Source organism: Astatotilapia calliptera, chromosome 14 (assembly GCF_964374335.1).
Source record: "Astatotilapia calliptera chromosome 14, fAstCal68.1, whole genome shotgun sequence".
In the NCBI taxonomy this organism is placed as follows: Eukaryota; Metazoa; Chordata; class Actinopteri; order Cichliformes; family Cichlidae; genus Astatotilapia; species Astatotilapia calliptera.
Window position 1 is genome coordinate 12,594,589 of NC_137435.1, and position 23,276 is coordinate 12,617,864.

Genomic DNA, 23,276 nt, shown 5'->3' on the forward strand with positions numbered 1-23,276 from the left:
TGTGTTGACACACCTTTTGTGAATGGCTCGCCTGTATAATGATGCTGTGACTTAAGAAGCATAGACCTGGGAGAGGTCTTTATAATGCCTATAATATAGCAGTAGTCTGTTTTATTTGCACTTTGTGCCATAATCTCTGATTAATGATCATGATATAAGATTAGACCCTCATTGTCAGTTATTATTTCCTCTCCCTGAAGTTGATGATCCATTGGCATGATCTAACAGAGTCATTACTGTTACCTTGTTTGCAAGGTTGAGGCAATAGATTGCTCAACTGCCTTATTCTAACATAAGCTACTTCTGGCTGCTCCCTTGCAGTGATGTTACATTTAAGAAGTTTTTCCTTGTATGCGATTTTAGAATTAATGTGACAGTTCACCGAATGTCTAGTTTAAGTATGCAATGTGGTTTGCTTTCTGTGTTTGTTTTGTAATAGGGTGCAGATGATCCAGAACACGCCGGAATGAAAAAAATATTTTCCTGTTTGTGTGATTAGCCACTACAGTTGACACTCACTTTCAGCCTAAAGACATCCTGTGAAAAATCCACGCCACATCCCTCGCTGAAGTTTCTCCTGCATCTGAACCATGTGAGGGTCCCTCGGTCCAGTCTGAGGGGAATCCCAAGACTGTTGAAAATACAACCCCGCTGTGCGGGGCTGGACTCAACCCATCTGTGTCTGAGCGAGCAGCCTTTCCTGTAGCCCGCTCCCTGTTGGCACATTCTTTTTCTCCTTACCAAGGAGACGCGCCATGATGTTCCGAGACCAGGTAGGTATCCTCACAGATTGGTTCAAAGGCTGGAATGAGTGTGAACAGACAGTGGCGCTGCTGTCCCTCCTGAAAAGGGCATCCCGCACCCAGGCTCGCTTTCTACACATCTGCCTTGAACACTGGCTGGCAGACTGCACTGACATCCACATCCTTGAAGCTGAGGCCAACAATGCAGGTAGCTGAGAGCTTAAGTGTTATTTATTATTAATTACTTTATCATTACAGCCATATTAATTGTTTTTCTAAAATGAAAGACAGCATATATTAAATAATAAAATGTTAATCACATGTAAAAATCTATTTGTCGTTAGCAATTGTCAGCCAATGGCACCAGGAACCAAAAGAGAAAGTGGTCTCCTTGCTGTTGTCCCATCTGCCTCTGCTGCAACCACGTAATAGTGAGGCCAAATGTGAGTACATGAAGCTGCTGCAGAAGGTTTTGAGTCACACTATTGAGAGTAGCCTGTTTGTGGAAGAAAGCAGGCAGCTGCTATCTTATGCCCTCATCCACCCTGCCACCACACTGGATGACCGCACATCTCTCGCCATGTGGCTGAACCACCTGGAGGAGCACCTTTCCAGTGGGTATACACCACGTGCTCCATCCAGCCCCTACCACCCACGCCAAGGCTCAGATGAGTGGCCCAGTTCTGCAGAGTCTCTGGACCCCGGCCTTGTTTGGCACGACAAGTCTCCTTCATCCAGCACACCTTCAGCAGGCCAGAACGGACACATGTCATTCCCAGGCGGGATGTCCTCACCTATTAACAGCAATAATACAGGTAATATTTGTCATTCAACTCTCATTTTTCATCTTTTGGGAAAACATAAGAAGTGGTTTAGTAAAAGCATGAGTTATCAGTCATAAGCATATCGACTGTTTTACAAACAGTTTTTTTTGTTGTTGCTCATATCTGAAATGTTTCCCTTTCCAGGCCTTTGTGGGCAGATGCAGCCCAGCCCTCAGAAGAAGTCCATGTCCATTATTTCTTCCAGTTCCCAGGCTTGTGGGTCTGAGTGGGTTAGCCAGGATGACGCAGTGGGCCGGCAGAACTTTATTCCGACAGATCACGCACCCCTTTCGCCCCAGAGCAGCGTAGCTTCTTCAGGCAGTGAGCAGACAGAAGAACAAGGCTCTGTTCGCAACACCTTCCAGGAGGATGGTAGTGGCATGAAAGGTCAGAGTTCTTTACCTAACCAGTCCAAGAGCACTCCAAGCTCTGGTAAAAGCCATGCACAGCCAACAGCTGGGGTGATTTTAAGCCAAAATATAATGTGACTTTTTTTGTAACTTTTCCCCCCCCCCCCTTTTTGTTCTAGATGTTCCTGCATGGTTGAAGAGTCTCCGCCTTCATAAATATGCATCACTTTTCTCCCAGATGACCTATGAGGAGATGATGATTCTCACAGAGCAGCACCTGGAGTCACAGGTTTTTAAGCCTCCTTTTTGCATATGCTGGCGCCAGGCTTTGATTATTCTACACTCCTTATCAATTGTGAACATTATTGTCCTCAAACCTGATGATACATCAGCTCTCAATGAGGCATGAAATTAAACAACGCACCCTACAGTTATATCGACCCAGTCGCACATACAAATGGTGCGATTTTGCCTCTGCCCCTTGGCTTTAATGAAACAGATGGTGATTAGGTCTGTTATTTAGTAACTGTATAAATTGCCCAGTGTTCCCTCAAGAAATGACTTTCCTGCTTCTTATGCCATCTTGCTATTTTCTCTCTCTCCTTTTTAGAACGTCACTAAAGGAGCACGACATAAGATTGCCTTGAGTATCCAAAAACTGCGAGAGAGGCAGAGTGTGCTCAAGTCTTTAGAAAAGGTAATTCAAATCGGATAATATTTTTCTCAAGCTAAAAAAAAAAAATAGCAGTGGTGCTTTGTCTTGATGAATTTTCAATTGCACTGATCAAAATTGCACTTGAGTATGTACTTGGTGACAGTCATGTGATTTAGCTCCATTGGGAAATTCCCAGTCTGCTTGTTGGCATAGAAACATGGAGGAGGGCTGGTAGGAATTCAGTGTCTTCCTGTAAGACATTTCAGTGGAGCAAACGTTTTCTTGGCTACAGTTTCAATCTGGATTTCCAACTTGGAAATCAATCTTTCCGCTCACAACAGCACCCGTAAAACTTAAGCTATCATATGACAATGATGTCGTCATCTCTTGTCAGGATATTTTGGAAGGGGGAAACCTACGCAATGCCCTCCAGGAGCTGCAGCAGATCATCATCACACCTATTAAGGCCTACAGTCCACCCACTGCAGCACAGACTGCTTCAGACACCACCACCTCACCTTCAGATTCTACAAAAACAGGAACGGATAAAGAGCCGGCCCCAGAGGGCTTCCAATCCAACAATCCACCTCCCTGTGATGGAGATTCCTCAGGTGCACCCATCTCAGATGGTGACATTGCTGGACAGTTCACTCGTGTTATGGGTAAAGGTAAGAATACAGTAGAGGTTTTACGGAGTAGATGAAGGTTGCTAATTAGATTGGTGGCCAAGTCCTTATTGGAATCTCTCTTACAACTTTCTTATAAAAGCTATGAATTTAGATTTCATACCCAGGTCAGGATATTGTATAAAACAAAAATACTTAGAATAATCCATTTTCACCAACCCCCATTAACAGAGATCAGCAGGTATCACTCATACTGAAGGGTACTGTGGCTTTTTCCCCCCCTCAGTTTGCACCCAGTTGCTGGTGTCAAGGCCAGATGAAGAAAATATCAGCTGTTACCTTCAGCTAATTGAGAAGTGTCTGATACATGAGGTAAGAAACTGAAGATGAAGCTTTTTCTCTGTTTGCTCATATGTGTGGATGCAGTTGTAAATGGAACTTGTGACAACCTTAAAACACAAATATAATGCCTTTAAAAAGATCTTTTTAAAAAAGCTTGCCTGTTTCTTTCTTGAACTGAAAAATAAATACAGATTCCAAATGCATTTCCAGAAATCCTGCTAATACTTTGTTCATTATTTCACTCCTTTTTGCTGTCTTGTTTTGACAGGCTTTCACAGAAACTCACAAGAAAAGGCTGGTCTCCTGGAAGCAGCAGGTCCTCAAACTGCTCCGCCTGTTCCCTCGGAAAGCTATGCTGGACATGCCTGGGTACCGTCAGAAAGGGTGAGAGTGCTGGCCTTCTTTTACCTTTGATCTTCCTCTTTAGCAGAAGAGCTGTCACATCAGTTTATTGTGATTCTGGATTCGTCTCTGTTATCTGTTAGCTTGATTTTCTTTCCCTTCTTTTTAGTTTCCTCTTTTCCTAATTGAAATTGCTGCTGTCATTTCTTAAGAAATGGCTGTAATAGTTCAACAATCCTTATAATTTCTAAGGAATGTTTCTCTGGTGTTTGTTTTGCTACTCCAGCTGGACCTATGGGTCCAACTCCCTCCCCACAGCAGGTTCTGTAAGTGGAGGTGTAGGGCGGCGCGGCCAAAGGCAGTTCCAGATGACCCCTCGTGGACTTCCAGCTGGACGCATGTGTCTCCCAGCTGGTATTGGGGGAGCTTCTCCACGGCACACTCTCACTAGTCCTGCGCTGACAGGACAGGGTAGACAAGTCAGTATTTTAAATGTTATAATTATATTATGACATCAAGTTGTAACATGCATTACTAATTTTAACTTCTATACAGATTAGATAGCCTACGAAAAAATCAAATATTAAAAGATTTAATGACTTAAAACCAGTTGTTCTCAAACTGTAAACCCCGCTGGTGACAAATGGTGAGCTAAGTGGTGTAGAAATGACCCAGAAAAAAATAGTTGAACAAAGTTCAATTAATATGAACTCTGTGTAGGGTAAATTTGAATAGTTTTGTGAGAAGGTATTGGTCAGTATGAAGCACGTTAAAACAGTCATAATACATCTTTGTTCTGAAAGCAAAAAAACTGCCCCCAAAAAGAGGTTTAATCAGTACAGATTTGACAGTAAAACTGGTTTCATAGTTTTATATAATTTGAGTGTTTTTATTTGAGAACCTAGCTGAAGGTTTAAGAAACTTTGCCAGTTTTCCTGGATAAGTGATGTTTGTGTAAGGAGAACTTGTGTTTTCCAATATATAGAGCCTGTGGTTTGCCAACCCTGGAGGCAGTAACAGCATGCCAAGTCAGAGTCGCAGCTCTGTACAGCGGACCCACTCGCTCCCTGTCCACACTTCCCCACAAACCATGCTCATGTTCCAGCAGCAAGGTATATATATATATATATATATATGCACTAACCCACAAACTGTCATAGTGCTTGTTTAATGTACCACATTCTGTGCCAACATGTAAACACAACCTTCTTGACATCTTGGGATTCCTGTTTACACTTTATAACACCTAGTTTTACCTACATGTTCTGAAAGTATTTTTTTTAATGCCTAACTGGAAATGGCTATTGGAATATTTGAAAGCTCTGGATCTCAGTCTGAGTTTTGCAAGTAGAACAAGCTACACAACCTCTGTGAAAAAAAAAAAAAAGCAAAAAAAAAAAAAGCTATGAATTGGTCAGATGCCAGAATGGAGAGTGTCTCTCCCTCTGTGCCAAGGACAAACTAACAAGACGGCTTAGCAGCATGTTGCAGAAAACAATCTGTCGCCTTGTATAGTATACATAACCTTTGGTTGCCTTGTTTTGTGTGCCAGATGCCAGACGTGAGCATTGCAAATTTACCTGTAATGGATCTGTCGTGTTTTAGCAGAGTCAGCTTCGGATATTTCCATAAAGGAGTGTGTGAAAGCCAGAAATGTATAGTTCCACAGACATGAACTCAGTATGGTTATAGTTTCAGTGTCTACACTACACAAGAAACAAAAACCTGAAAAATACAGCATTTCTAATTGACTGAGTCCAAATCTGAATCTGCTTTAAGATTGTGTTGCATTTTTTAAACGATCGATTGAATAAATGTTGGAAATATTTAATTGCAAACTAAAGCTTGGTCCTGCACAACAGACCATGTTTCCTAATTTACTGCACTTCAGGCAGCTTACTGCTTATGAACAGAAGCGTTCCTGAACTGCTGACCTTGTTATGTTTGTGATTCAATGCTTAAATCTGTATTTTCAATATAGTGGCATCTACAGTGATCTGCCTCTGACTTTCCTCTTATAGCATTGTGTTTTTTGTTGCACGCTCTTCCTACACTTCATTTAGTGTAACAACATGCCTGCATCCATACATCATACACCTTATTTTTCATTTCTAGCTTTAGCATAGAAATTTCAACAACAAATTTCCCTAACAAATTTCCCACGTGTGGGACTAATAAAGGTTATCTTATCTTATCTTATAACCAGTCAAAGCAAAATAAGGTGTTAAAACATATATGCAAGTAAAAAGGGTGTGTGACAGCAGCCAGAATTATACAGCATGATGTAGGACTCTCAGATATAAACCTTTTTATTATTTTGGAAGTTTTGTTCCTCAGTACAGAGACAAAACAAAACTATTGTAGCATAATATGTTCTTTGAGTATCCCAGAGGATTCCTTATAAAGCTGTCTAGACATCACTGTCAGCCAAACACCTAAATGCCTTTGTGGAAGTTCAACTTTCAAGCTCCGTTTTACTTCTGCTTCTCAGACCAGTGTTGTACTATCGATCATGTCTTTATTCTCTTGAAACCGATTGAAATTTACATCAGAACTTACATCAGAATACATCTAAAGCTTTGCAGTCACAGTCTGCTTTTTTAAGTAAGTGAAATGCTAACTGATGTAAGAAAGAAAAGAGGATTGCAAAGGCAGACCTATATCTCACTCTTGAGTTAAACCCCCCCCCCCCCCTCAACTATTTGTAAGTATAAATTACATTTCATTAAACACTTTTAAAAATACAGTAAAATGATGTTAAACCTTAGACTTTTACACCATTTATACAAATTCTTGTGCCAGTTACCTCCATTTTTCGTAATGTTCATAGTCGTTTCAACCGAATTAAACACTATCTGTAGATATGCCTTATGTTGTTTGTTTAGAAAACAGAACTACTCCCTTTATTAGTGTTACTCACTTCAATTTTAGATTACAGCACCAAGGTGAGCTGAGCATAAGCAACCTTGTGATGATGATTCTTTTGCACACTGTGTTTTTGCACATTGTGTTTCAATAATGTAATCTAAATGTGAGTCAGGCAGATTAATCTGCGTTAATGCAGATTTTATATATATAAATGTTTTTTTTGTTTGTTTGTTTTCTAAATTTAGTGTAGTGACAGTATGTCATTTCCTAACATTCCTGTGGACTAATAGTTTTATTCATTTCCTCAGAATGCCAAGTTCCAGGTGCTGACCTGGAGATCAACCCTACGCTGGAATCACTGTGCCTCAGTATGACAGAGCATGCCTTAGGGGGTAAGTGTCAGCAACTTTAAATGGGACACTGGTTGGCAAACGTGTACACAGCTTTCAGTTAGAGCAGAAGAGCAGGGGTGGACAGCCCACGATCCCCTTAACTGTCACTCCTGCAAGCTTTAAAAAACAAAATAAAACAAAAAAGATGTAATCCTGTAATCCTTCTTAATCTGCAGCTTTTTTTCTTTTATTGTTTGGTAGGAAGAGCTTAAATAGATCTTTTGATATTGAAGGTTGCTGACCCAAGAACTAGTCAAATGGGAGAAAAAGAGCCCTTTAAACAAAAGACAGTGTAAAAAATGGATATACCCAGAGAAGTTTTTACTATTGTTTTTTCAGCCACAAGCTACCTTACATGCTTCACAGGGTCAAATTTTACTTTATCCGCTAATGCTAGCAGGCTTGATTAGAATGTTGCATCTATAAACTGTATGGGTGCATCTCATTTGAGGTAATTAGTGCCAAGTAAGACTAATAAAAACTAGAATTTCACTCACCAAAACTGAAATAAAAGAAGCCATAACATTAGTCAGATAATCCACTGAAAAGGCTCCAACAGCATAGACACAATGAACAGTAGTGGATGAGGCCTAGCAGACTTGATCAGCTCCAGCTGCCTGTGGCAGGACACCTGTCTGTCAGAGTGGCCACACCCCTGACTCAGTTATTCAGGTGGATGAGTTACAAAAGAATTCACCCCATTTAGAGTGGGATCAAAGCCAGATTGTTTTATGGTTATTAATTCTGTTTGACATTTTAACACGGGGGGGTCTGTGCAGTGCTCTATTTGGAAGAGAAACTCGAGTAGCAATTAGAGGAACTGCACTGCCACTTCTATGTTGGCTTAATTTTTAAGCTCTGGAGGTTGCACCTGTGTTTCAACATCAGTAGCTCTGTATAATTGTCCAGTATTGTGGTTGTAAATAATTTATGAGATGCATGACTTTTGGAAAATTTTATATTTTCATTCCTTTAACTGATGCGGCTAAAGTTATGTTCTGTTTTGGCTTTGTATATCTTAAAACAAGGATGCATAAAGGGCCTGAGGGCCAGAAGCAGCATAAATCTTAATAGAAATCTGCAGATTGTCTGTATACTGGATAGTATGTGTTAAATCAGTGATACTGCAAGACAGAAGCCAATTTAAATTTCATAGGATTTAGTGTTTTTAATTTTCTTAATGTTACTAATATATGTATCTAACAGTAAGTTTAGCAGCAGGACAGTGACATGCCCCTTCAGCGATGCCATGCTTATCACATTGTGATTATAAATGTAATGTACCTTAACGTGTCTCTGTTCTACCCCTCAGATGGAACAGACCGGACTTCAACAATATGAAAAGAAGAAAGGAAAAATACACTTCATTTGAGGCCTATTCAGTTCCTCATCACCCAGCACAAAGATAAACGTATGCTTCAGAAAACCAGGCAAAGCAGTCACTACAAAATGACAAAAAAACTGTGTATATGTTCTCTAATATTTTTGTACGTTATTATATACAACTAAGTTTATTAAAAATGGAATACAGATGATTATTATATTGCAGGACAGAGAAAAAAAAGGTTAACTGTGCAAACTGCTCCGTGTCACCTGCAGGACTGTGGCATGATCTGCAGAGGCTCAGTTTGCCGTTGTGAGAGAAAAACAGTAGATTGGTGCTTTCATAAAGGGGTTCCGCCCTATGAGTTACTCTTCTTTTCCTTCTGCCTTGGAATAAGGCTTTCTATCCAAAACACACTGACAGCAACAGCCTCTGCACCATATAATGTGTAGATTCTGAAGATTTCCAGCCAGAGTTAAGGCACTTTTAATAAATGAACTTTGATATTAGGCACTAAATGGTATTTGGCTCAATTACACACTTACTGAGGTTCCCCTTGTAGTCAGGTGCTGATATACAGACACCAGTATGCTTTCTAGCCACCGTAATCATTCTTTAACCTGTGATAGCTGGGGCTTTTGTTGGTTGAAACTTGGTCAGCTTTCCTTGGTTCTTTTTGTCGTCTCTAACGAGCATGTTTTTGTGTCAAAGGAAGGAGAGAGATGACCAAAAGGCTTGAAGAACAGCTTGTAATTCAACCACAGGTTTATCCTTTCTCTTGGTTGTTTTTCCCCTGAACATGTAGTCAAAATAGAAGTGACTCTCCTCCTCTAAACTTCTACCAAGCCAAAGAGAAGGGTTGTGTGACTGTCAATTTGAGAAAGACATTTATAGTGAAATGGTATACTATTTTTTAAAAAAGAACAGCGGTTTAAAGAATTTATACCAGCTGCAATTTGTCTCTGTTATTTTATGCCCTACTACATAAATGATGATGAATCTCATTTTGTGCCGAGGAATCCCCAGAGGGGTGAGTAAGGGCTGTGAGGTTTGTACTGTGTGAGAGCTGATTTGATATTGAATTGATAAAAGCAAGGAGCGCAGAGTGTTTTCAATTTACAGTCTAATGCCAGGCGAGAAAACTAAATGAAACCCATCTCAACCCTCTGGCCCCCTTATAATTGGCTTTGGAAAATGAAGCTTGATCTCATAATAAATGCTATGGAGCACAGCGCCTCACCCTCGCAGTGCCCTCTTCCTCAAATGGCCAATGTGATGATTTGATGAATCATACTTTTCAAGGTGCTTGACGATGTCCATCTTTTTTCTGTTTGTGTCTCAATGTGTTTCAGTCTCAGAACCCTAACATTATCATGTGGTATCAGTGTTGAATCAAAAACTGTCTTATACAGCCTCTGTCTGTGAATGTGGCAGAGCCGGAGGTGCATGTATGTGTAATATGGTCTTAACTTTTGGATCACTTTTGGTTGCAACATAAGACAGGGATAACCATTCAAATTATTATTTCATCAAAAATAGGAGGTCTGTCTAGTAAAGATGGTTATTTACAGATATCTTTTTTTCAATTGTATTTTTTACTCTCCCTTGATATTGATAACTTATGCTTATTTTCTATAATCGCATGTTTTGCCACACTAATACCGCACTGTTGTAGATAGAGGGCATGGTGGTTGATGGTGCCCAGTGTCACCGGAGAACAGAAATCTTGCAACTAATGTTGTATGTTTATTTCGCCTAAATGTCACTGTTTACATCTCTCTGGGATGATGCCAGATTCATGTTCTGTGATGTCATGCATAATCCATTGTCTCACAATCTAACACATTAAAGAACTGAAGCCTTCTCACACCTGAGCAGGCTGGGTAGATCCCAAAAGCAAGTCTTCTACCCCCCAATCCATGGACTCCATATGAGTTGCAGTAGTGGGTTTTTTGTTTGTTTGTTTGTTTGTTTGTTTGTTTGTTTGTTTGTTTGTTTTCAAAGGTATAACTATATGAGGCACTTAACGGCTCTTTTTTTGTTTTTGTTTGTTTTTTTGTTTTTTGGTCATGTGGTGGTGAGAAAGAATTGTTTCTCAAACCTTGTGATTAAACTGTTTAGCTGTCATGTTCTCATAAACTGTTTATGTGGTGCCTGAAATTCTCGCTCCAGCATCCTCAGCTTTTGTTTTAATAATGGTCATGAGAAGCATTCTAGTCATAGATTTCTTCAGAGCAGGCTCTTGGGATTATCTGACTTGTTAAAAGCATCACACTCATGCCCGCAAAGGACTTTAGTGAGTTAGCAATGGTGGCTTTAAGACTTCTTTCTTTTATTTTTAACTCTTCACTATCCTGTATACCAACTACGTTGTTGCAGATGGCTCAGATTATCCTTCTCATGGCCTCTGTTGCTTTGGACAGCCTACTTGTTACTTCAAATAGACACAGAGGTACAGTGCGGCAGATTTCTACAAGAGTGTGTGTGCGTGTGTGTTTATAAAGATGATGCAGCAGGGGGGTGACAATGCTTTTCTGAGCCACATAATCATGATGTGATTATGAGTAAACTGAACACTAATAACTGGCCAAGGAATATGTTTACTCCATGTTTACATTCCAAGATGCGTGATATTAGTTGAGAAGTGCATGTATTAGTTTCAGGCTGGTGTATTTTAACATGCCACGCACCCACTACGGAGGTACAGAGCCTGTGTCGCATGGAGACGTCTACCAAGTGGTCCTGAGACCATGTTCATGTCCCAGCATGGCTTTATTATTGAATTAATGTAGCCCACCAGCTGCATATATCTATCTTGTACCAGTTATATTTAATTCTAAAACTCTCCCCCAACTTTTTCTAATGTTTTATGAACCTTTTTGCATCACATGCTTACACTCTACTTTTTTACTGTCACTCATATGTGAATGGTCTGAAATGCAACATCCGTCGGATCATTGACAGTCCAAATAAAGAGGTTCAGTTCTTTTGCAAATTAACTTGTGGTCTGTGTTTGTGTCTGGTTTTTTTTTATTATATGAGGCTTCGGGAAACTCGTGAGTCGCTTTTAAGATGCTCTTGTGTTGAAAGAGTCGCCGCATTGATACCGCAGAGTACGTTTTTACTTCCGGGTTGCGCGGTTCTCGCAGTTCATCAAGCTAATGCGAGCTAGTCATCTCGCTGTTAATAACGGCTTTAGTTTAAATAAGAAGAAACAACGTCTGTTTGGTCTGGGAACTTGATTACAACTTCTTAGGTATGTTCAACATGTGTGTTGTGGCCGTATAAGCCCGATGTAAATGTCTGTAGGCAAGGCAAAGACCTTCCTACCGCAGAAAAGTAGAGTTAGCGGATGGCTAGCTGTGCTTAGCATGTATCAACACTGAACAGCTGTCGGCTAACAATGTTAGCTTGTTAGTTCTTGCTTAGTGTATTTCACGCTGCATAAATGATTAAGTACTTAATTTGGCTGGTAAATTTACATATTTAACGACGATTGAGGTCGGCTCAGTTGTAGAGTTACAAGTTCGTAAATCTTTACTTTTAAGTCGATCATCCCCGGTGTCTCGATAATAGCGGGTGGTGTGATTTGTGAGGACAGAGCTCGATCCCAGATAATACTGCTGCCCCTGGTCGGTTTGTTAAAACTGAAACAGTTTTAACATTTCTATAAGTTGCCGAGACACTAACGTTAAAAAAAAGTTTATTGCTGTTTAAGAATGGTATAAAGCTTTGTTCATAAAACATTTTCAGAAGTTGTGTCACAGAGTGCTTTTCAAGACACCTAATCAAATAAAAGGAAGCCTAACGCAGGGAAGAAAAAGTGGGTGTTTTTACCATTTGTCAACCTTCATGTGAAGTTTAATATCTAAATGTTTCTAAAAGCCAGCTCCTCTAACAAGACAGGACATAAGACATGGGGGCAACAGCTGGAGCCTAATTGAATTAAACATAAGAAAATCTAAACATGGGTGTAAAAATGAAAGCATGAATTACAATCCGAAATAATCACTAATATTATTAAAATGATTTATCTGTCATTCTTTGTTTAATTTATCTTGTCTATGCTGTACATAGCGGGACAGCCACAGAAGTACATTCACAAAGCCCCTGGAAAGCATTGCTAACCGTGGCCAACAAACGAACTTTTTCTGCACCACTTCAGATGTCAAAACAATCTTAATATCGCAAGCCCTGTAATTAAAAAAAAAGAAAAAAAAGAAGTATATTATTATTACCTTTTGGATTTCTAGCAAAAAAGGGAGCCACTTTGAATTTTGCTCGAAGCTGTGAGCAACAAATAAATAATTAAATAACTTTAGGTTTGTGTGATATTTTTCACCTTGTTGACCACTCAAAGTCTTAAGAATTGCCGCAACTCTGTTATTGGAAACAATGCAATGGATTTTGCCTTGTGTTGCTGTACAAACTGCATAACAACATAATTTCTAGTTTACCTTCAGGCATCTCTTTCTCCACTATGTTCTGCAAAGGGACTGCACTTGTTCGACAACAGTCCATTATCAGCCAACCGATTCATTGGCTCTATTTAGATGATCTCTGATATCAGTTCTGCTGAAAGCTGTGATATGCTAAAATTCACTCTGGACATAACATTTTTACAGAAAAATCAGAGGTCACAAAACTTAGAAAGCAGTTTAGTTCTTCAAAATTAGTTGTTAGTACTTCTCCTTTAGTTCCTAAATCATGTGTTGTTATGTGTTATTTGTATATTCTTTTGTAATAAAGTTTTGTAATATGTATTCTACTCCCAGTACAGACAACTCTGTGTACTCATCTGATGTCATAGAAACTCAAGATTTCTTAATGTTAAAAAGACTCTCTTGTGCAGTCTAACAATACCATAAACCAACATTTGGCCTGTATAGTTTTTTTCCTCCTCTTTTCTCTACCTAAGATTCAAGTCTGAGTTAAAAAAAAAAAAGAAAAGGAAAAAAAAAGAACTGTAGATTAATCAATAATGAAAATGTCAGTCTCGGCTCTAGGGTCAACACCTTTCTAAAACAATTTAAACAAAAATAAACCTTAGATTTCAACACAGTGAAATTCTGAGAAGTGCTATTGTGTTGGATTGCATCAGTTTTATATGAGCATTTGAAATAAACTGGCAACAAAGTGTGCGCCACCAGAATTTTGACATTATGTTATCTATAAATATTCCATAAGGTTGAAGCTGAGCTTTGAACAGAGTTTTCTTTTTTGTTTTTCAGGCATTGTAAAGTCTGTATGGCCACTATACATGGATGGTGAGAGTGACATGTCAGGATGTGGATGGAAATCATTTGCTGAAAGATAACTGTAATTAGCTGTTCCTTGGAAATTTCCTGGATTGGTGAAACTGTCTCCACATATTCCGTCATGTCATTACCAAAGGAGTCAGGGAACCGAGGAAAAGATCGAGAGAGGGGGGCTCGTCCCAAGGTGAGACAGAGCCGGTCAGAGGAGAGACGAGATGCAGGCGGTGGAAGGAAAGGTGGAAAGGGGAAGAAAAAAGGCCTTTCCTCCCACGACGCTGCGGCTGAGCGACCTGTCAGTGATGGCTTTGAGTATGGTGAGCTGTTGAGTGAACTGGAGACCAGAGACCAATCTTCCCCTTCCCCTCTGAGGGATAGTTGGAGATGGCAGGGCTTTGAAGTAGCTGCCTCATTACTAGGACAGGAACGAGTAACAGCAAGACCAACTCTGGGAGCGACTGGCTCTGCTGCAGAGTTACCCACATCTAGTGAAGGTGAGGGGAGAGGGTCAAGCAGCAGTCGCACTCTCAGGCAAAAAATCCAAGATGCAATGGGGCAGTGTTTCCCAATAAAGACACACACTGCAGCGGCACCAGCTCCATTGCCGCAGGCTCTTTCATCATCAAGTGCCTGTGGCTCCTCGAGGCGCAAGATCCATCTCAGTGAGTTGATGTTGGATGACTGCCCTTTCCCTGTAGGATCAGAGCTGGCTCAGAAATGGTATCTCATTAAACAACACACGGCCCCCATTACCCAGCCTCCCCTGCTAGATTCTACAGTAGTGTGCACTGCCCCAACTTCAACCATGGCAGTTGCAGTGGAGGATGTGGATGACCGATTACGAGAGCGCAGGCGCATCAGCATTGAACAAGGGGTTGAGCCACCTCCCAATGCAGAGATCCACACATTTGAGGTTACAGCCCAAATTAACCCTCTCTACAAGCACGGCCCAAAGCTGGCTCATGGTATGAATGACTTAGCTGAGACTGACAGAACCTCCGTCCATCAGCAACAGCAGCTTCTTCTCCAAAGACAGCAGCAACACCAACTCCTCTTACAGAGCTGTTTGGACACTCTGGATGAAGTTGCAGCCTCTGCATCAGCCTCCGTCCACACCTGCGACGCTGTCTCCGACGCTTTGGTTGACCCAGACATAACTGCGACCAGCATGACCTCTGGAGAAATTCTTCCTCAGACTGAGCATCACAAATCTCACGATAGCTATCGCATTCACACTCAGATTGATTACATTCACTGTTTAGTTCCAGACCTGCTGCAGATCACAAACCTCCCATGTTACTGGGGAGTCATGGACCGCTACGAGGCAGAGACATTGCTGGAGGGAAAGCCTGAAGGCACCTTTCTACTGCGGGACTCTGCCCAGGAAGACTACCTCTTTTCAGTTAGCTTCCGCCGCTATGGCCGCTCACTACATGCACGTATTGAACAGTGGAATCACAACTTTAGCTTCGATGTTCATGACCCCAGTGTCTTCCACGCGCCCACAGTTACAGGACTGCTAGAGCACTACAAGGATCCCAACTCCTGCATGTTCTTCGAGCCCCTCCTGTCCAACCCCATCCACCGCACACAGCCCTTCAGCTTGCAGCACATCTGTCGAGCGGTCATTAGCAGCTGCACCACCTATGATGGCATTAATATGCTTCCCATTCCAAATGCTTTAAAAAAGCACCTGAAAGAATACCACTATAAACAAAGAGTACGTGTACGGCGAATGGATACCTGGTGGGAATGAAAAACAACAAAACACTGACTTAGAGAAACTTCCAAATACATTTTTAATGCAAGTCTCACTAAACTGAACTGAGAAGTGAGTCTTATTCTTCACCCCGTTTGGCTGTATTAACCTACACCACACTGTACTTATTTATTATATTCCTGCTGTACAGGTCTTAACAAATTGTACTAAACAACACTGATGAGGCAATATGTAATCTCACTGTTCTTGCACATTCAGTTCTTTATCCTCAAATTAAACAGACTTATTTAGATGTGTGTTGTTCACGGCTATCCTCACATATCATCTGTGTTTTCAAGTGTGACTAAATCAGCTTAATTATCTAACGATGGGGGGGGGGGAGTCCTAGAGTGAAAGGAGATGATTATAATCAAGTTGTTCATCAGTCACGTGCTGAGAAGGTGAAACACGCACTGACAAGGTTTCTTTCTTGTAAGTGAGGTGCTGAAGTACAGCACGTCTGTGGTATTAATCATAATTGCCTACATAGCCCAGGGCTGATCATAAGGGATGACAGTTAGGTGCATATGCTACGTGGTCCTATTAAAGATGCAAAGGCTTGTCACTCACTGGATTTGATAATGTGCTCACATTAGTTTTGAGTTTAATTTTTACTTTTAACTGCAATTAAAGACTAACTAACATCCTGTGGTATCAGTCCTGTCTTTGCTGCAGTTATGTACAAGTATGCTTTCGCTGGTGGGTGTAACTCCCGGTGCTTCTAGTGGAGACACTGGACGCGGTGAAACTAATTTGAAAATGTCCTTCTTCCAGGGAGTGAAGTAAAACACTCCATTTTCTTTTATACCTTTCTTTAGCACAGTGTGATATATATATATATATATATATATATTTTTTTTTTCCCCCAAGTTTATTTTAAGTGTGCAAGTCTTATACTCAGATTCTAAACCTTTCAGCTTCAATCCTAAGCTGTTGGTTTCCCGTACAGTTAAATTGCTGCAGTCAGTGCTGGCAGTCTTCATTAGTTTAGTCAGGATTACATGTGGCTCGCATGAACCTGTCAGCCGCATTGTGATCAGAATGTAATTATAAAGCCCTGCGGTTTATGTACCTTATTTTGCCCAAACTCTGACTTTTGTGCATTTCCATAAGTCTGGAAGTTGAATCTGTTTTATACATTTTTCCCTATGCATCTAATTGTGATGTGAAGGGAGAAAATTGATCTTGTTGCTATACTTCCTGCTGGGTGTATTTGAAAGAGGTAGGGTGTCTCCACACTAATCTTCCATTCCAGCAGTTCAATGACAAAATTACCATAATGAAGTAGCACTGGTGAATCTTAATTAACAGGGAGAATGATGGGAGATGGAATGAATTTGAGCTTTTTTCTGGGCTGACGTGAAGTCAGTTACCAAGACAAAAATCAGTACGCTCTAAAAGCTCTGCAAAGACAAATCAGTCCTAAACTAAAACCCTTAAGGTGCTCAAAAAGGGAACAGTTTACAGTGTGTAAATCTACATGCTGGGGAAGAGTAGGGTCGTAAAGGCTATAGTGTAATAAATAAAATACAATGCTATGTGATGCATCTGTGTTGAATGCTCAGAAACACTGAAGTTTAAACATAAAAACAAATCACCAAAAAATGTCTTGTCTTCTCATCAGACTGTAAAATCTTGCTTTATGTGTGTTGAGTTGAACATACACAATCCGTACTATCTGTTTTATTAATATTACCTGACTAAAATAAACACATTTATGTATAATTCTGTCCTGAGTTTGCATATGAGCACTGCAAATCTCGCAAATGAAGTGTTTACATATTTACGTGTTTAAACTTCCAATTACCAAAGCAACGCAGAAAGACTGAAGCTTTTCACGCAGGTCAGACTTATGTGGTCAGTGACATATTTATGACTTATTTTGAGAGTAATTCCAAATTCTTACCCCTGCAGGGGAGTTATTCACTCTTATGTGTGAACAGCATTTTGTATTAATGAATACACAGAAGAGACACCCCCACTGCTAATTGTTGTGTGCACTAAGTAATGGTAGTCACAAAAGCCAACCATCCCAGTGTTAATGGGAAACCATGGAGATGGGACCTAGTTCGTCCTCTGAGCCACTGTGATGTTGTTTTCTCCCTGAGATGGCTCATTTGACATGCAGAATGTAAATCATCCATGACAAGCACTCATCCAATAATGAGGCTGCTATTATTTAAGCAGCAGTTCCAATGCATCATTAAAGTCTGCATTCAAAATGCAAAGTCAGAGCCTTTGACCTTTGTGTACTTAATTAAGTCACCATAAAAACTCAACAATAAAATGAGTGATGGAAGACATTTGACCTGTCATGCATACACAAGTGTGGGCTACACCAGCAATTTGAGTCCCTGAACAGCTCGAGGTTTGTGCATCTTCCACCAGTATGCAAGACTCTGCAATCAGGTATTCATGGCAGAAATAATCCAATAATAAGATGGGTTTTTTGTGTCTGTGCAACATATTCCCATAGATTTGCGTAGCTATAAAGAACTGTAACCAAATTCATATATGCATTCCTGGAAAGCAATTTTTAACAGCGTGCTAATTATTACTTATGCTGGCACCCTTTCAGTCAGCATTTACAATGAGTTTCCAGCAGAGCAGATCAGCTAAAGATGCTAAATTTTTAAAATTTGTTTACAAGCAAGCATACAATTCAGCATGCATTGTTTGAATATGTAAGTTGTCAATGCGATACCATTTAATTGTCATTAAATACAGCTAAGCAAGCTCTTTATTTACCCAATAAATGCAATAATTCTATGTAGATATTATTAGGAAATTACAGACCTGCAAAATAAAGAGTTGCCATTTTATTTTATAATTGCTATTAAAGAAAAAAAAAACAAACCAAAGATAATTTCAGTTAGTTCAAAATGCTGTATTACTGCAAGCACAGCAGGTGGCTGTAAAGAGCTTCAGTGTGTTCCCCCCTGGCTCCTCAGTACCGTGTGATTTGTGTGTGGTGCATTGAGATGGAGGGATTGAGTTAGTTTTTTTTTTCAGCTGGCAGCACGGTGGCACTCATCATGCAGGTATTACAGGTCCTGGGGTAAAAAGAGGACTTTTCTTTCCCTGGATCATGAGGCCCAGAGGGATGGGATGCTCAAGCAAATCAGAAAGCTCATTGGCTACACATACTTAGTGTGTTTGTGCCTGTTTGGACCCGTTTTCCTCTGAGCCTAATCTCTACAGTTGAAAATCACGAGGGTGGAGAATAAGCTTGGGATGTTCATAACACCTGGGGACAATTACTTTCCCAAATAATCTGCCTGTCATAATCTAACAAAAGCTCAAAAAAGAGCTTGATATGGCACAGACTTGGCTTATTCAGCTAAAAACCTGTAGCAACCTTAGGTTCCAGGGGTTGTTTTTGATGTGTTTGTTTTAGCGTGCAGTATGTAAACCCATAGATTTAAAACTCAACTACCATGAGATGCGGCGTGATCTGCGCCATTAATTCAGGGGAGGGCGTATCAAACTGATTTGGAATTCTTGCAAGATGCAAACAGCTAGACATGATCCTCCTTATCCACCCAGAGAGGAAGAATATCTTTCTGTGACTGAGAAACACCGCGGTTGCGAGAGTTATTTTTGGTCAGTAAACGAATCCAGCTGAATCTCAACCTTGAACATGAATCAGTACATTCCTGTCTATTCTTGTCAAAACCAAGTAAGTAATTTGTGAGTTATTAAAGTGTCAGTTCTTAAAAGTCTTGCAATTCCCCCTCAGGAGGTACATTGTCACACAGTGACATGCGTACATTTGATGTTTGTTTCCCTGGAAGCAAACCTTTGACAGCACATTATTTTCTTTCCTACTTATTTAAAATCCAAATGCACTCCTGCTTCTCTCATGCATGTATTGGAACTCTTGTGAGGCCTTTGCTGCAGAAAAACATCAATATTCTAATTTAGAGCTGTTTGTGTTCTTACTGCTCAGTCTCTTGCCATTTTTATTCTCCTTTGCGCTGTCAGATTGTTGATGGAATAATAGGGGTGTAGGGCATTCCACGACTAAGCCCAGAGAGATACTACACAGATTGATGAGATTGCAGGGTAAGTGACACCTGACAGTCTACATCCCAGCCTCCAACCTGTGAAGCTCATAACTAACACCCTGGCATGTTCTAAGGATGTTCCGAAGTTTTAATCAACAGCTTGTAAATTAACATATTATTTAATTTAGCATCAAAATATAGTTGTAATGTGTATCATAATGTGTTTGTACAAACTGTAATTGACACAAAGATAAGGCAAATATAATTATAGATAAGCATTGTTTGTTCTCAGAAGATGGTTAATTACAATAAGCCTTCACAATCACTGTGAAAAGGCCCATGCATCATTGATAGAACGTAGAGAAAAAATTATAATTGCATAAATGATACATTACATTGCATAACACCTGCTCTGTGACTAATTATGCTGTCGCACAGTGGCTGCAATGACCAGTAGAAAAAGTTCAAGCGATAAAAGGAATGTGTAGACCTCAGTAGCTGGTTGTTATTTTATTTTTTTCAAAGTCATTTCTCACATCGGGCTCCTTTTGGACCCAGTGATATCCAGCCTGTTAATGTACTGTCAGTGAACGGACAAGATTAATTTACAGGAAAATACATTTGTGGAGGACAGAAACCTAAAGTATATGGCCTTTATGCTAATCATTCAAACTAATAAACACCACACTACTGTGCTAAAGTTATTAAAGAACCTTTCTTCATTTTATATAACATTTCTAAGTAAGTTTATGTTAATTATGCATTGTAAGAATAAGTCATTTGTCACTGTCTCTGTCATGGTTCCTCTAGTTTTGGTTTTACTTGTTGCAACCCCTTCCCCCACCTTTTGACTTTGTTTGTCCGTTTGGCTCTTGTTTCTCTGTCCTGTTCCCTGTGCTCCTTTGTCTATTCCATAACTTTTATATTTCCATTTTTACTGCTTTAAATGCAGTGGGGTGTGTCACCTGTTGTATGTCTTCATTGGCTATTGAGACTTTAATTGTCCTGCATTTGGTTGATGTCCAGCATAACTCTAAATACACTGTATGTTAGACATCTGTTGTAAGTATTACAATACTATTGGTAAAGTATTACTAAATCAAATTTCCTTGAGTTCTGGCATGCTCTGCTCTTAATATCATTGCATAGAGTACTAGAATAAGAAAAGCAGCTATGTACAGTTCAGGGATCATTACTCTTTGTTAATGTATTCATTCAGTTCATCTACTTTCTTGCTTAATTGAGTACTATTTGACCTTCTGCCTGTAGCTGCAATATGGTTTTATTTATCACAAGAGATCTAGCCTACATATCAGCCACATATTATAAAGGAGAAAAAAAAGGCTTCAAAAATATTTCCATTTCACCCACATGCATCACTTCTGTCTGTTGCATTTATAAGAGCAGAGGATGAACTGTGCCTGGCTTTACAGTTAGAATTTGTTCACTGTAATCATGTAGCAAATATGACTTGTGACCAATAATTAGACATAAGCTAATCAAACAAGAACTTGACACATTAACTGCTAAATGGGCCCGAAAATGAGACAGATTTTGATAAATGACAGATCAAGACATGTGGTCACTGAGCCTTGATATGGCACTTCCGGCTGCCATCTTTCTTTGGTTAGAAATAAGATGCATCACAGGGAGTTTTTGTACAAAGTCCACAGGGGACCGTTTGAGATGTCTGGAAATGTGTTCAACGCAGTGGTAACCTAACTGTTGTCAAACCCCTACTGGGGTTTTGAAATTTTGAATTGGAGCTTGCTAATTATCATTGTGAAAAACAGATGCTCAATGCTCTGTGCCATTAAGTGCCAGAAATATCTCAAGCAGAAGCCAGGAGAGGCATAAATAGTGCAGCTAAAAAAAAAAAAGAGGCATTAACAACATTTTATTTTGTTATTTTTTTAAACCTTTTTTTTTATTGAAGGAAAAAAAAACTTAACACATGTTACAATAAGCTATAAGCAGGATAAGAGCATTAGAACCAACTTTGGAGCAGGTAGATGTCGCACACGAGCTTTGTCCCTGCATGTTTGCTCATCCAATGGATTCAATTTTCAGGCTTTAGGAGTCAAACCTATATAGTTATAGTTCTCAGGAAAAGAAATTACAAGCACAAGCAAGTGCTCACGATGCTGAAAAGCATTATGGACAATAATGGACAATTTAAAATAATGATACTCTAAAGAAGGTGGGTTATATGAAATCAGATGAACAGGAGCCCACTTAGATCAGCCTGGACTCCTTTTGGTAATATGCGTGCAGGATTCTCAGACAAAAGTAAGTAATTTTTTTCCGATAATGTATATTGCATTGCTGAGCTGGAGTGAAAGTTAGCTTGGCCGTATGATGCTCTCCTCTAATAACTGTGCAGCGTGCTACTGTGCTGTCTGCAGCATCTGCAGCCACTTGTTCTAGTTTGTTGCTCAGTATTATAGTTGTGGTTATTGATTGCTGAACAGCGGCTTGAGTTCACTTTGCCTGATTATTGTTTGGGATCCGTTTTAGTTGATAAAACACCTGCCTTATGCGTGTACTGAGCTGTGTACGCCTGCCAAAAATGTGTAAAATTAAGCTCTTATCACAGAAAAGCTCAACTTTCATTCCAATATGTAAAAATGTCTTTTCTCCATAAAGCAATTTTTACAAAAAATAAATAAATACTGAATAATAAAGTCATTATACCCCTTTTAATGGCTTCCCTGGTGCCATACAGCAGACATGACTATCTCAAATATAGCAGCTCTTTTAAATTATGCTTCTATTGCCTATCTGCTTCTTCAGTTCCAGTGGAGGCCTCGTCAAAATGAGTGACACTTGTAAGGAAATGAGTTTGAACCACTGTAGGGGAGCTGGAAAGTTAACAAAAAAGTTATTTACTGCAGTTTTGACCAAACTGTATCCTAACAGCTGACATAACAGTTTGAGTTGTTTTTCATTTTGGTGATTGATGTTTTTTTGTATCACATGCAACTCAGAGGTTTTTTAACACCTCTGAGTTCCTCTGTGTTCCAGTTAATATATTCTCAAGCTCATTTAATCAGACCTGTAAAAAACGCAGTTCAAAATGCCACGTGATGAGTAAACAGATTCGAGAGCTGAATTTGCCAACTCAATGAATTTCAGTTTGACTATAGTGAAAAACACTGCAGATGAACAGGAACTGCTTTGCTCAGTAAATCTTGTAGATGGATACCTGATGGTCCTATCATAATACTGAGACTGGGTTTTCATTTACTTTAACATCTCATTTTTACTTCCTACCAAAAACAGCAACATAACTTCATGTAGGAAAAGGACAATTAAACAGATGTTTTTCCACAAATACAATGACATGAATACTGCGTGTAGCTAAGAATACTTTCAGTTATAATTTTTTTCAGTGGGCATAGCATGATGTGAAATATAAGGACAATAGAATATAAGTACTGGGCCAGGAACACAGAAGATCTGCAGGAAACTCATGCCATGAAGCTCCTGGTGCGCAGCTTCTGTGCTGATGTTAATGTAAGAGGAGTTTTGGAACTCTGCAGTTACTGAGTCAGCGACCTTTATGAACTATGCACCTCAGCACTAAGTGACTGTGCACTGTAACTGTACATTGTCTCACACTGATTGCTGTGGTTCCTAAATGCTTCCATTTTGTAATAACGGCGGTTAATAAGACCCCTTCTTCCACAAATGTTTGTAAAAGCAGACTGGATGGTAGACTCAAAGCACACTGGACTTGTCAGTTGTTATATAATTATGAGTAATGATAAGATGTGCAGTAGATGTTGA

At 39.8% G+C, this 23,276-nt stretch overlaps 2 protein-coding genes across 2 annotated transcripts; both read left to right on the plus strand.

Annotated features, from left to right (window-relative positions):
• The first annotated feature begins 439 nt into the window (after positions 1–439).
• samd4b (sterile alpha motif domain containing 4B) lies at positions 440–8,984 on the plus strand. Its single transcript, XM_026192063.2, has 12 exons — positions 440–951; positions 1,088–1,558; positions 1,712–1,954; positions 2,097–2,206; positions 2,528–2,614; positions 2,967–3,240; positions 3,485–3,570; positions 3,809–3,924; positions 4,169–4,361; positions 4,868–4,994; positions 7,059–7,142; positions 8,455–8,984. Exons 1-12 carry the CDS (start codon positions 756–758, stop codon positions 8,481–8,483), a joined length of 2,016 nt encoding a protein of 671 aa, XP_026047848.1. The 5' UTR covers positions 440–755; the 3' UTR covers positions 8,484–8,984.
• Positions 8,985–11,579: 2,595 nt separating this feature from the next.
• On the plus strand, positions 11,580–16,124 carry socs9 (suppressor of cytokine signaling 9). Its single transcript, XM_026192064.2, has 2 exons — positions 11,580–11,722; positions 13,698–16,124. The coding sequence occupies exon 2, from the start codon at positions 13,846–13,848 to the stop codon at positions 15,475–15,477; it is 1,632 nt and encodes a 543-aa protein (XP_026047849.1). The 5' UTR covers positions 11,580–11,722; positions 13,698–13,845; the 3' UTR covers positions 15,478–16,124.
• Positions 16,125–23,276: the final 7,152 nt, after the last annotated feature.

Excerpts from the sequence above, each read along its gene's own strand:
- samd4b (XM_026192063.2), top strand. The coding sequence starts at position 756 with ATGATGTTCCGAGACCAGGTAGGTATCCTCACAGATTGGTTCAAAGGC. Across the intron at positions 2,615-2,966 it reads TGCTCAAGTCTTTAGAAAAG|GATATTTTGGAAGGGGGAAA; the intron begins GTAATTCAAATC and ends ATCTCTTGTCAG. Across the intron at positions 7,143-8,454 it reads GACAGAGCATGCCTTAGGGG|ATGGAACAGACCGGACTTCA; the intron begins GTAAGTGTCAGC and ends TCTACCCCTCAG.
- socs9 (XM_026192064.2), top strand. The coding sequence starts at position 13,846 with ATGTCATTACCAAAGGAGTCAGGGAACCGAGGAAAAGATCGAGAGAGG.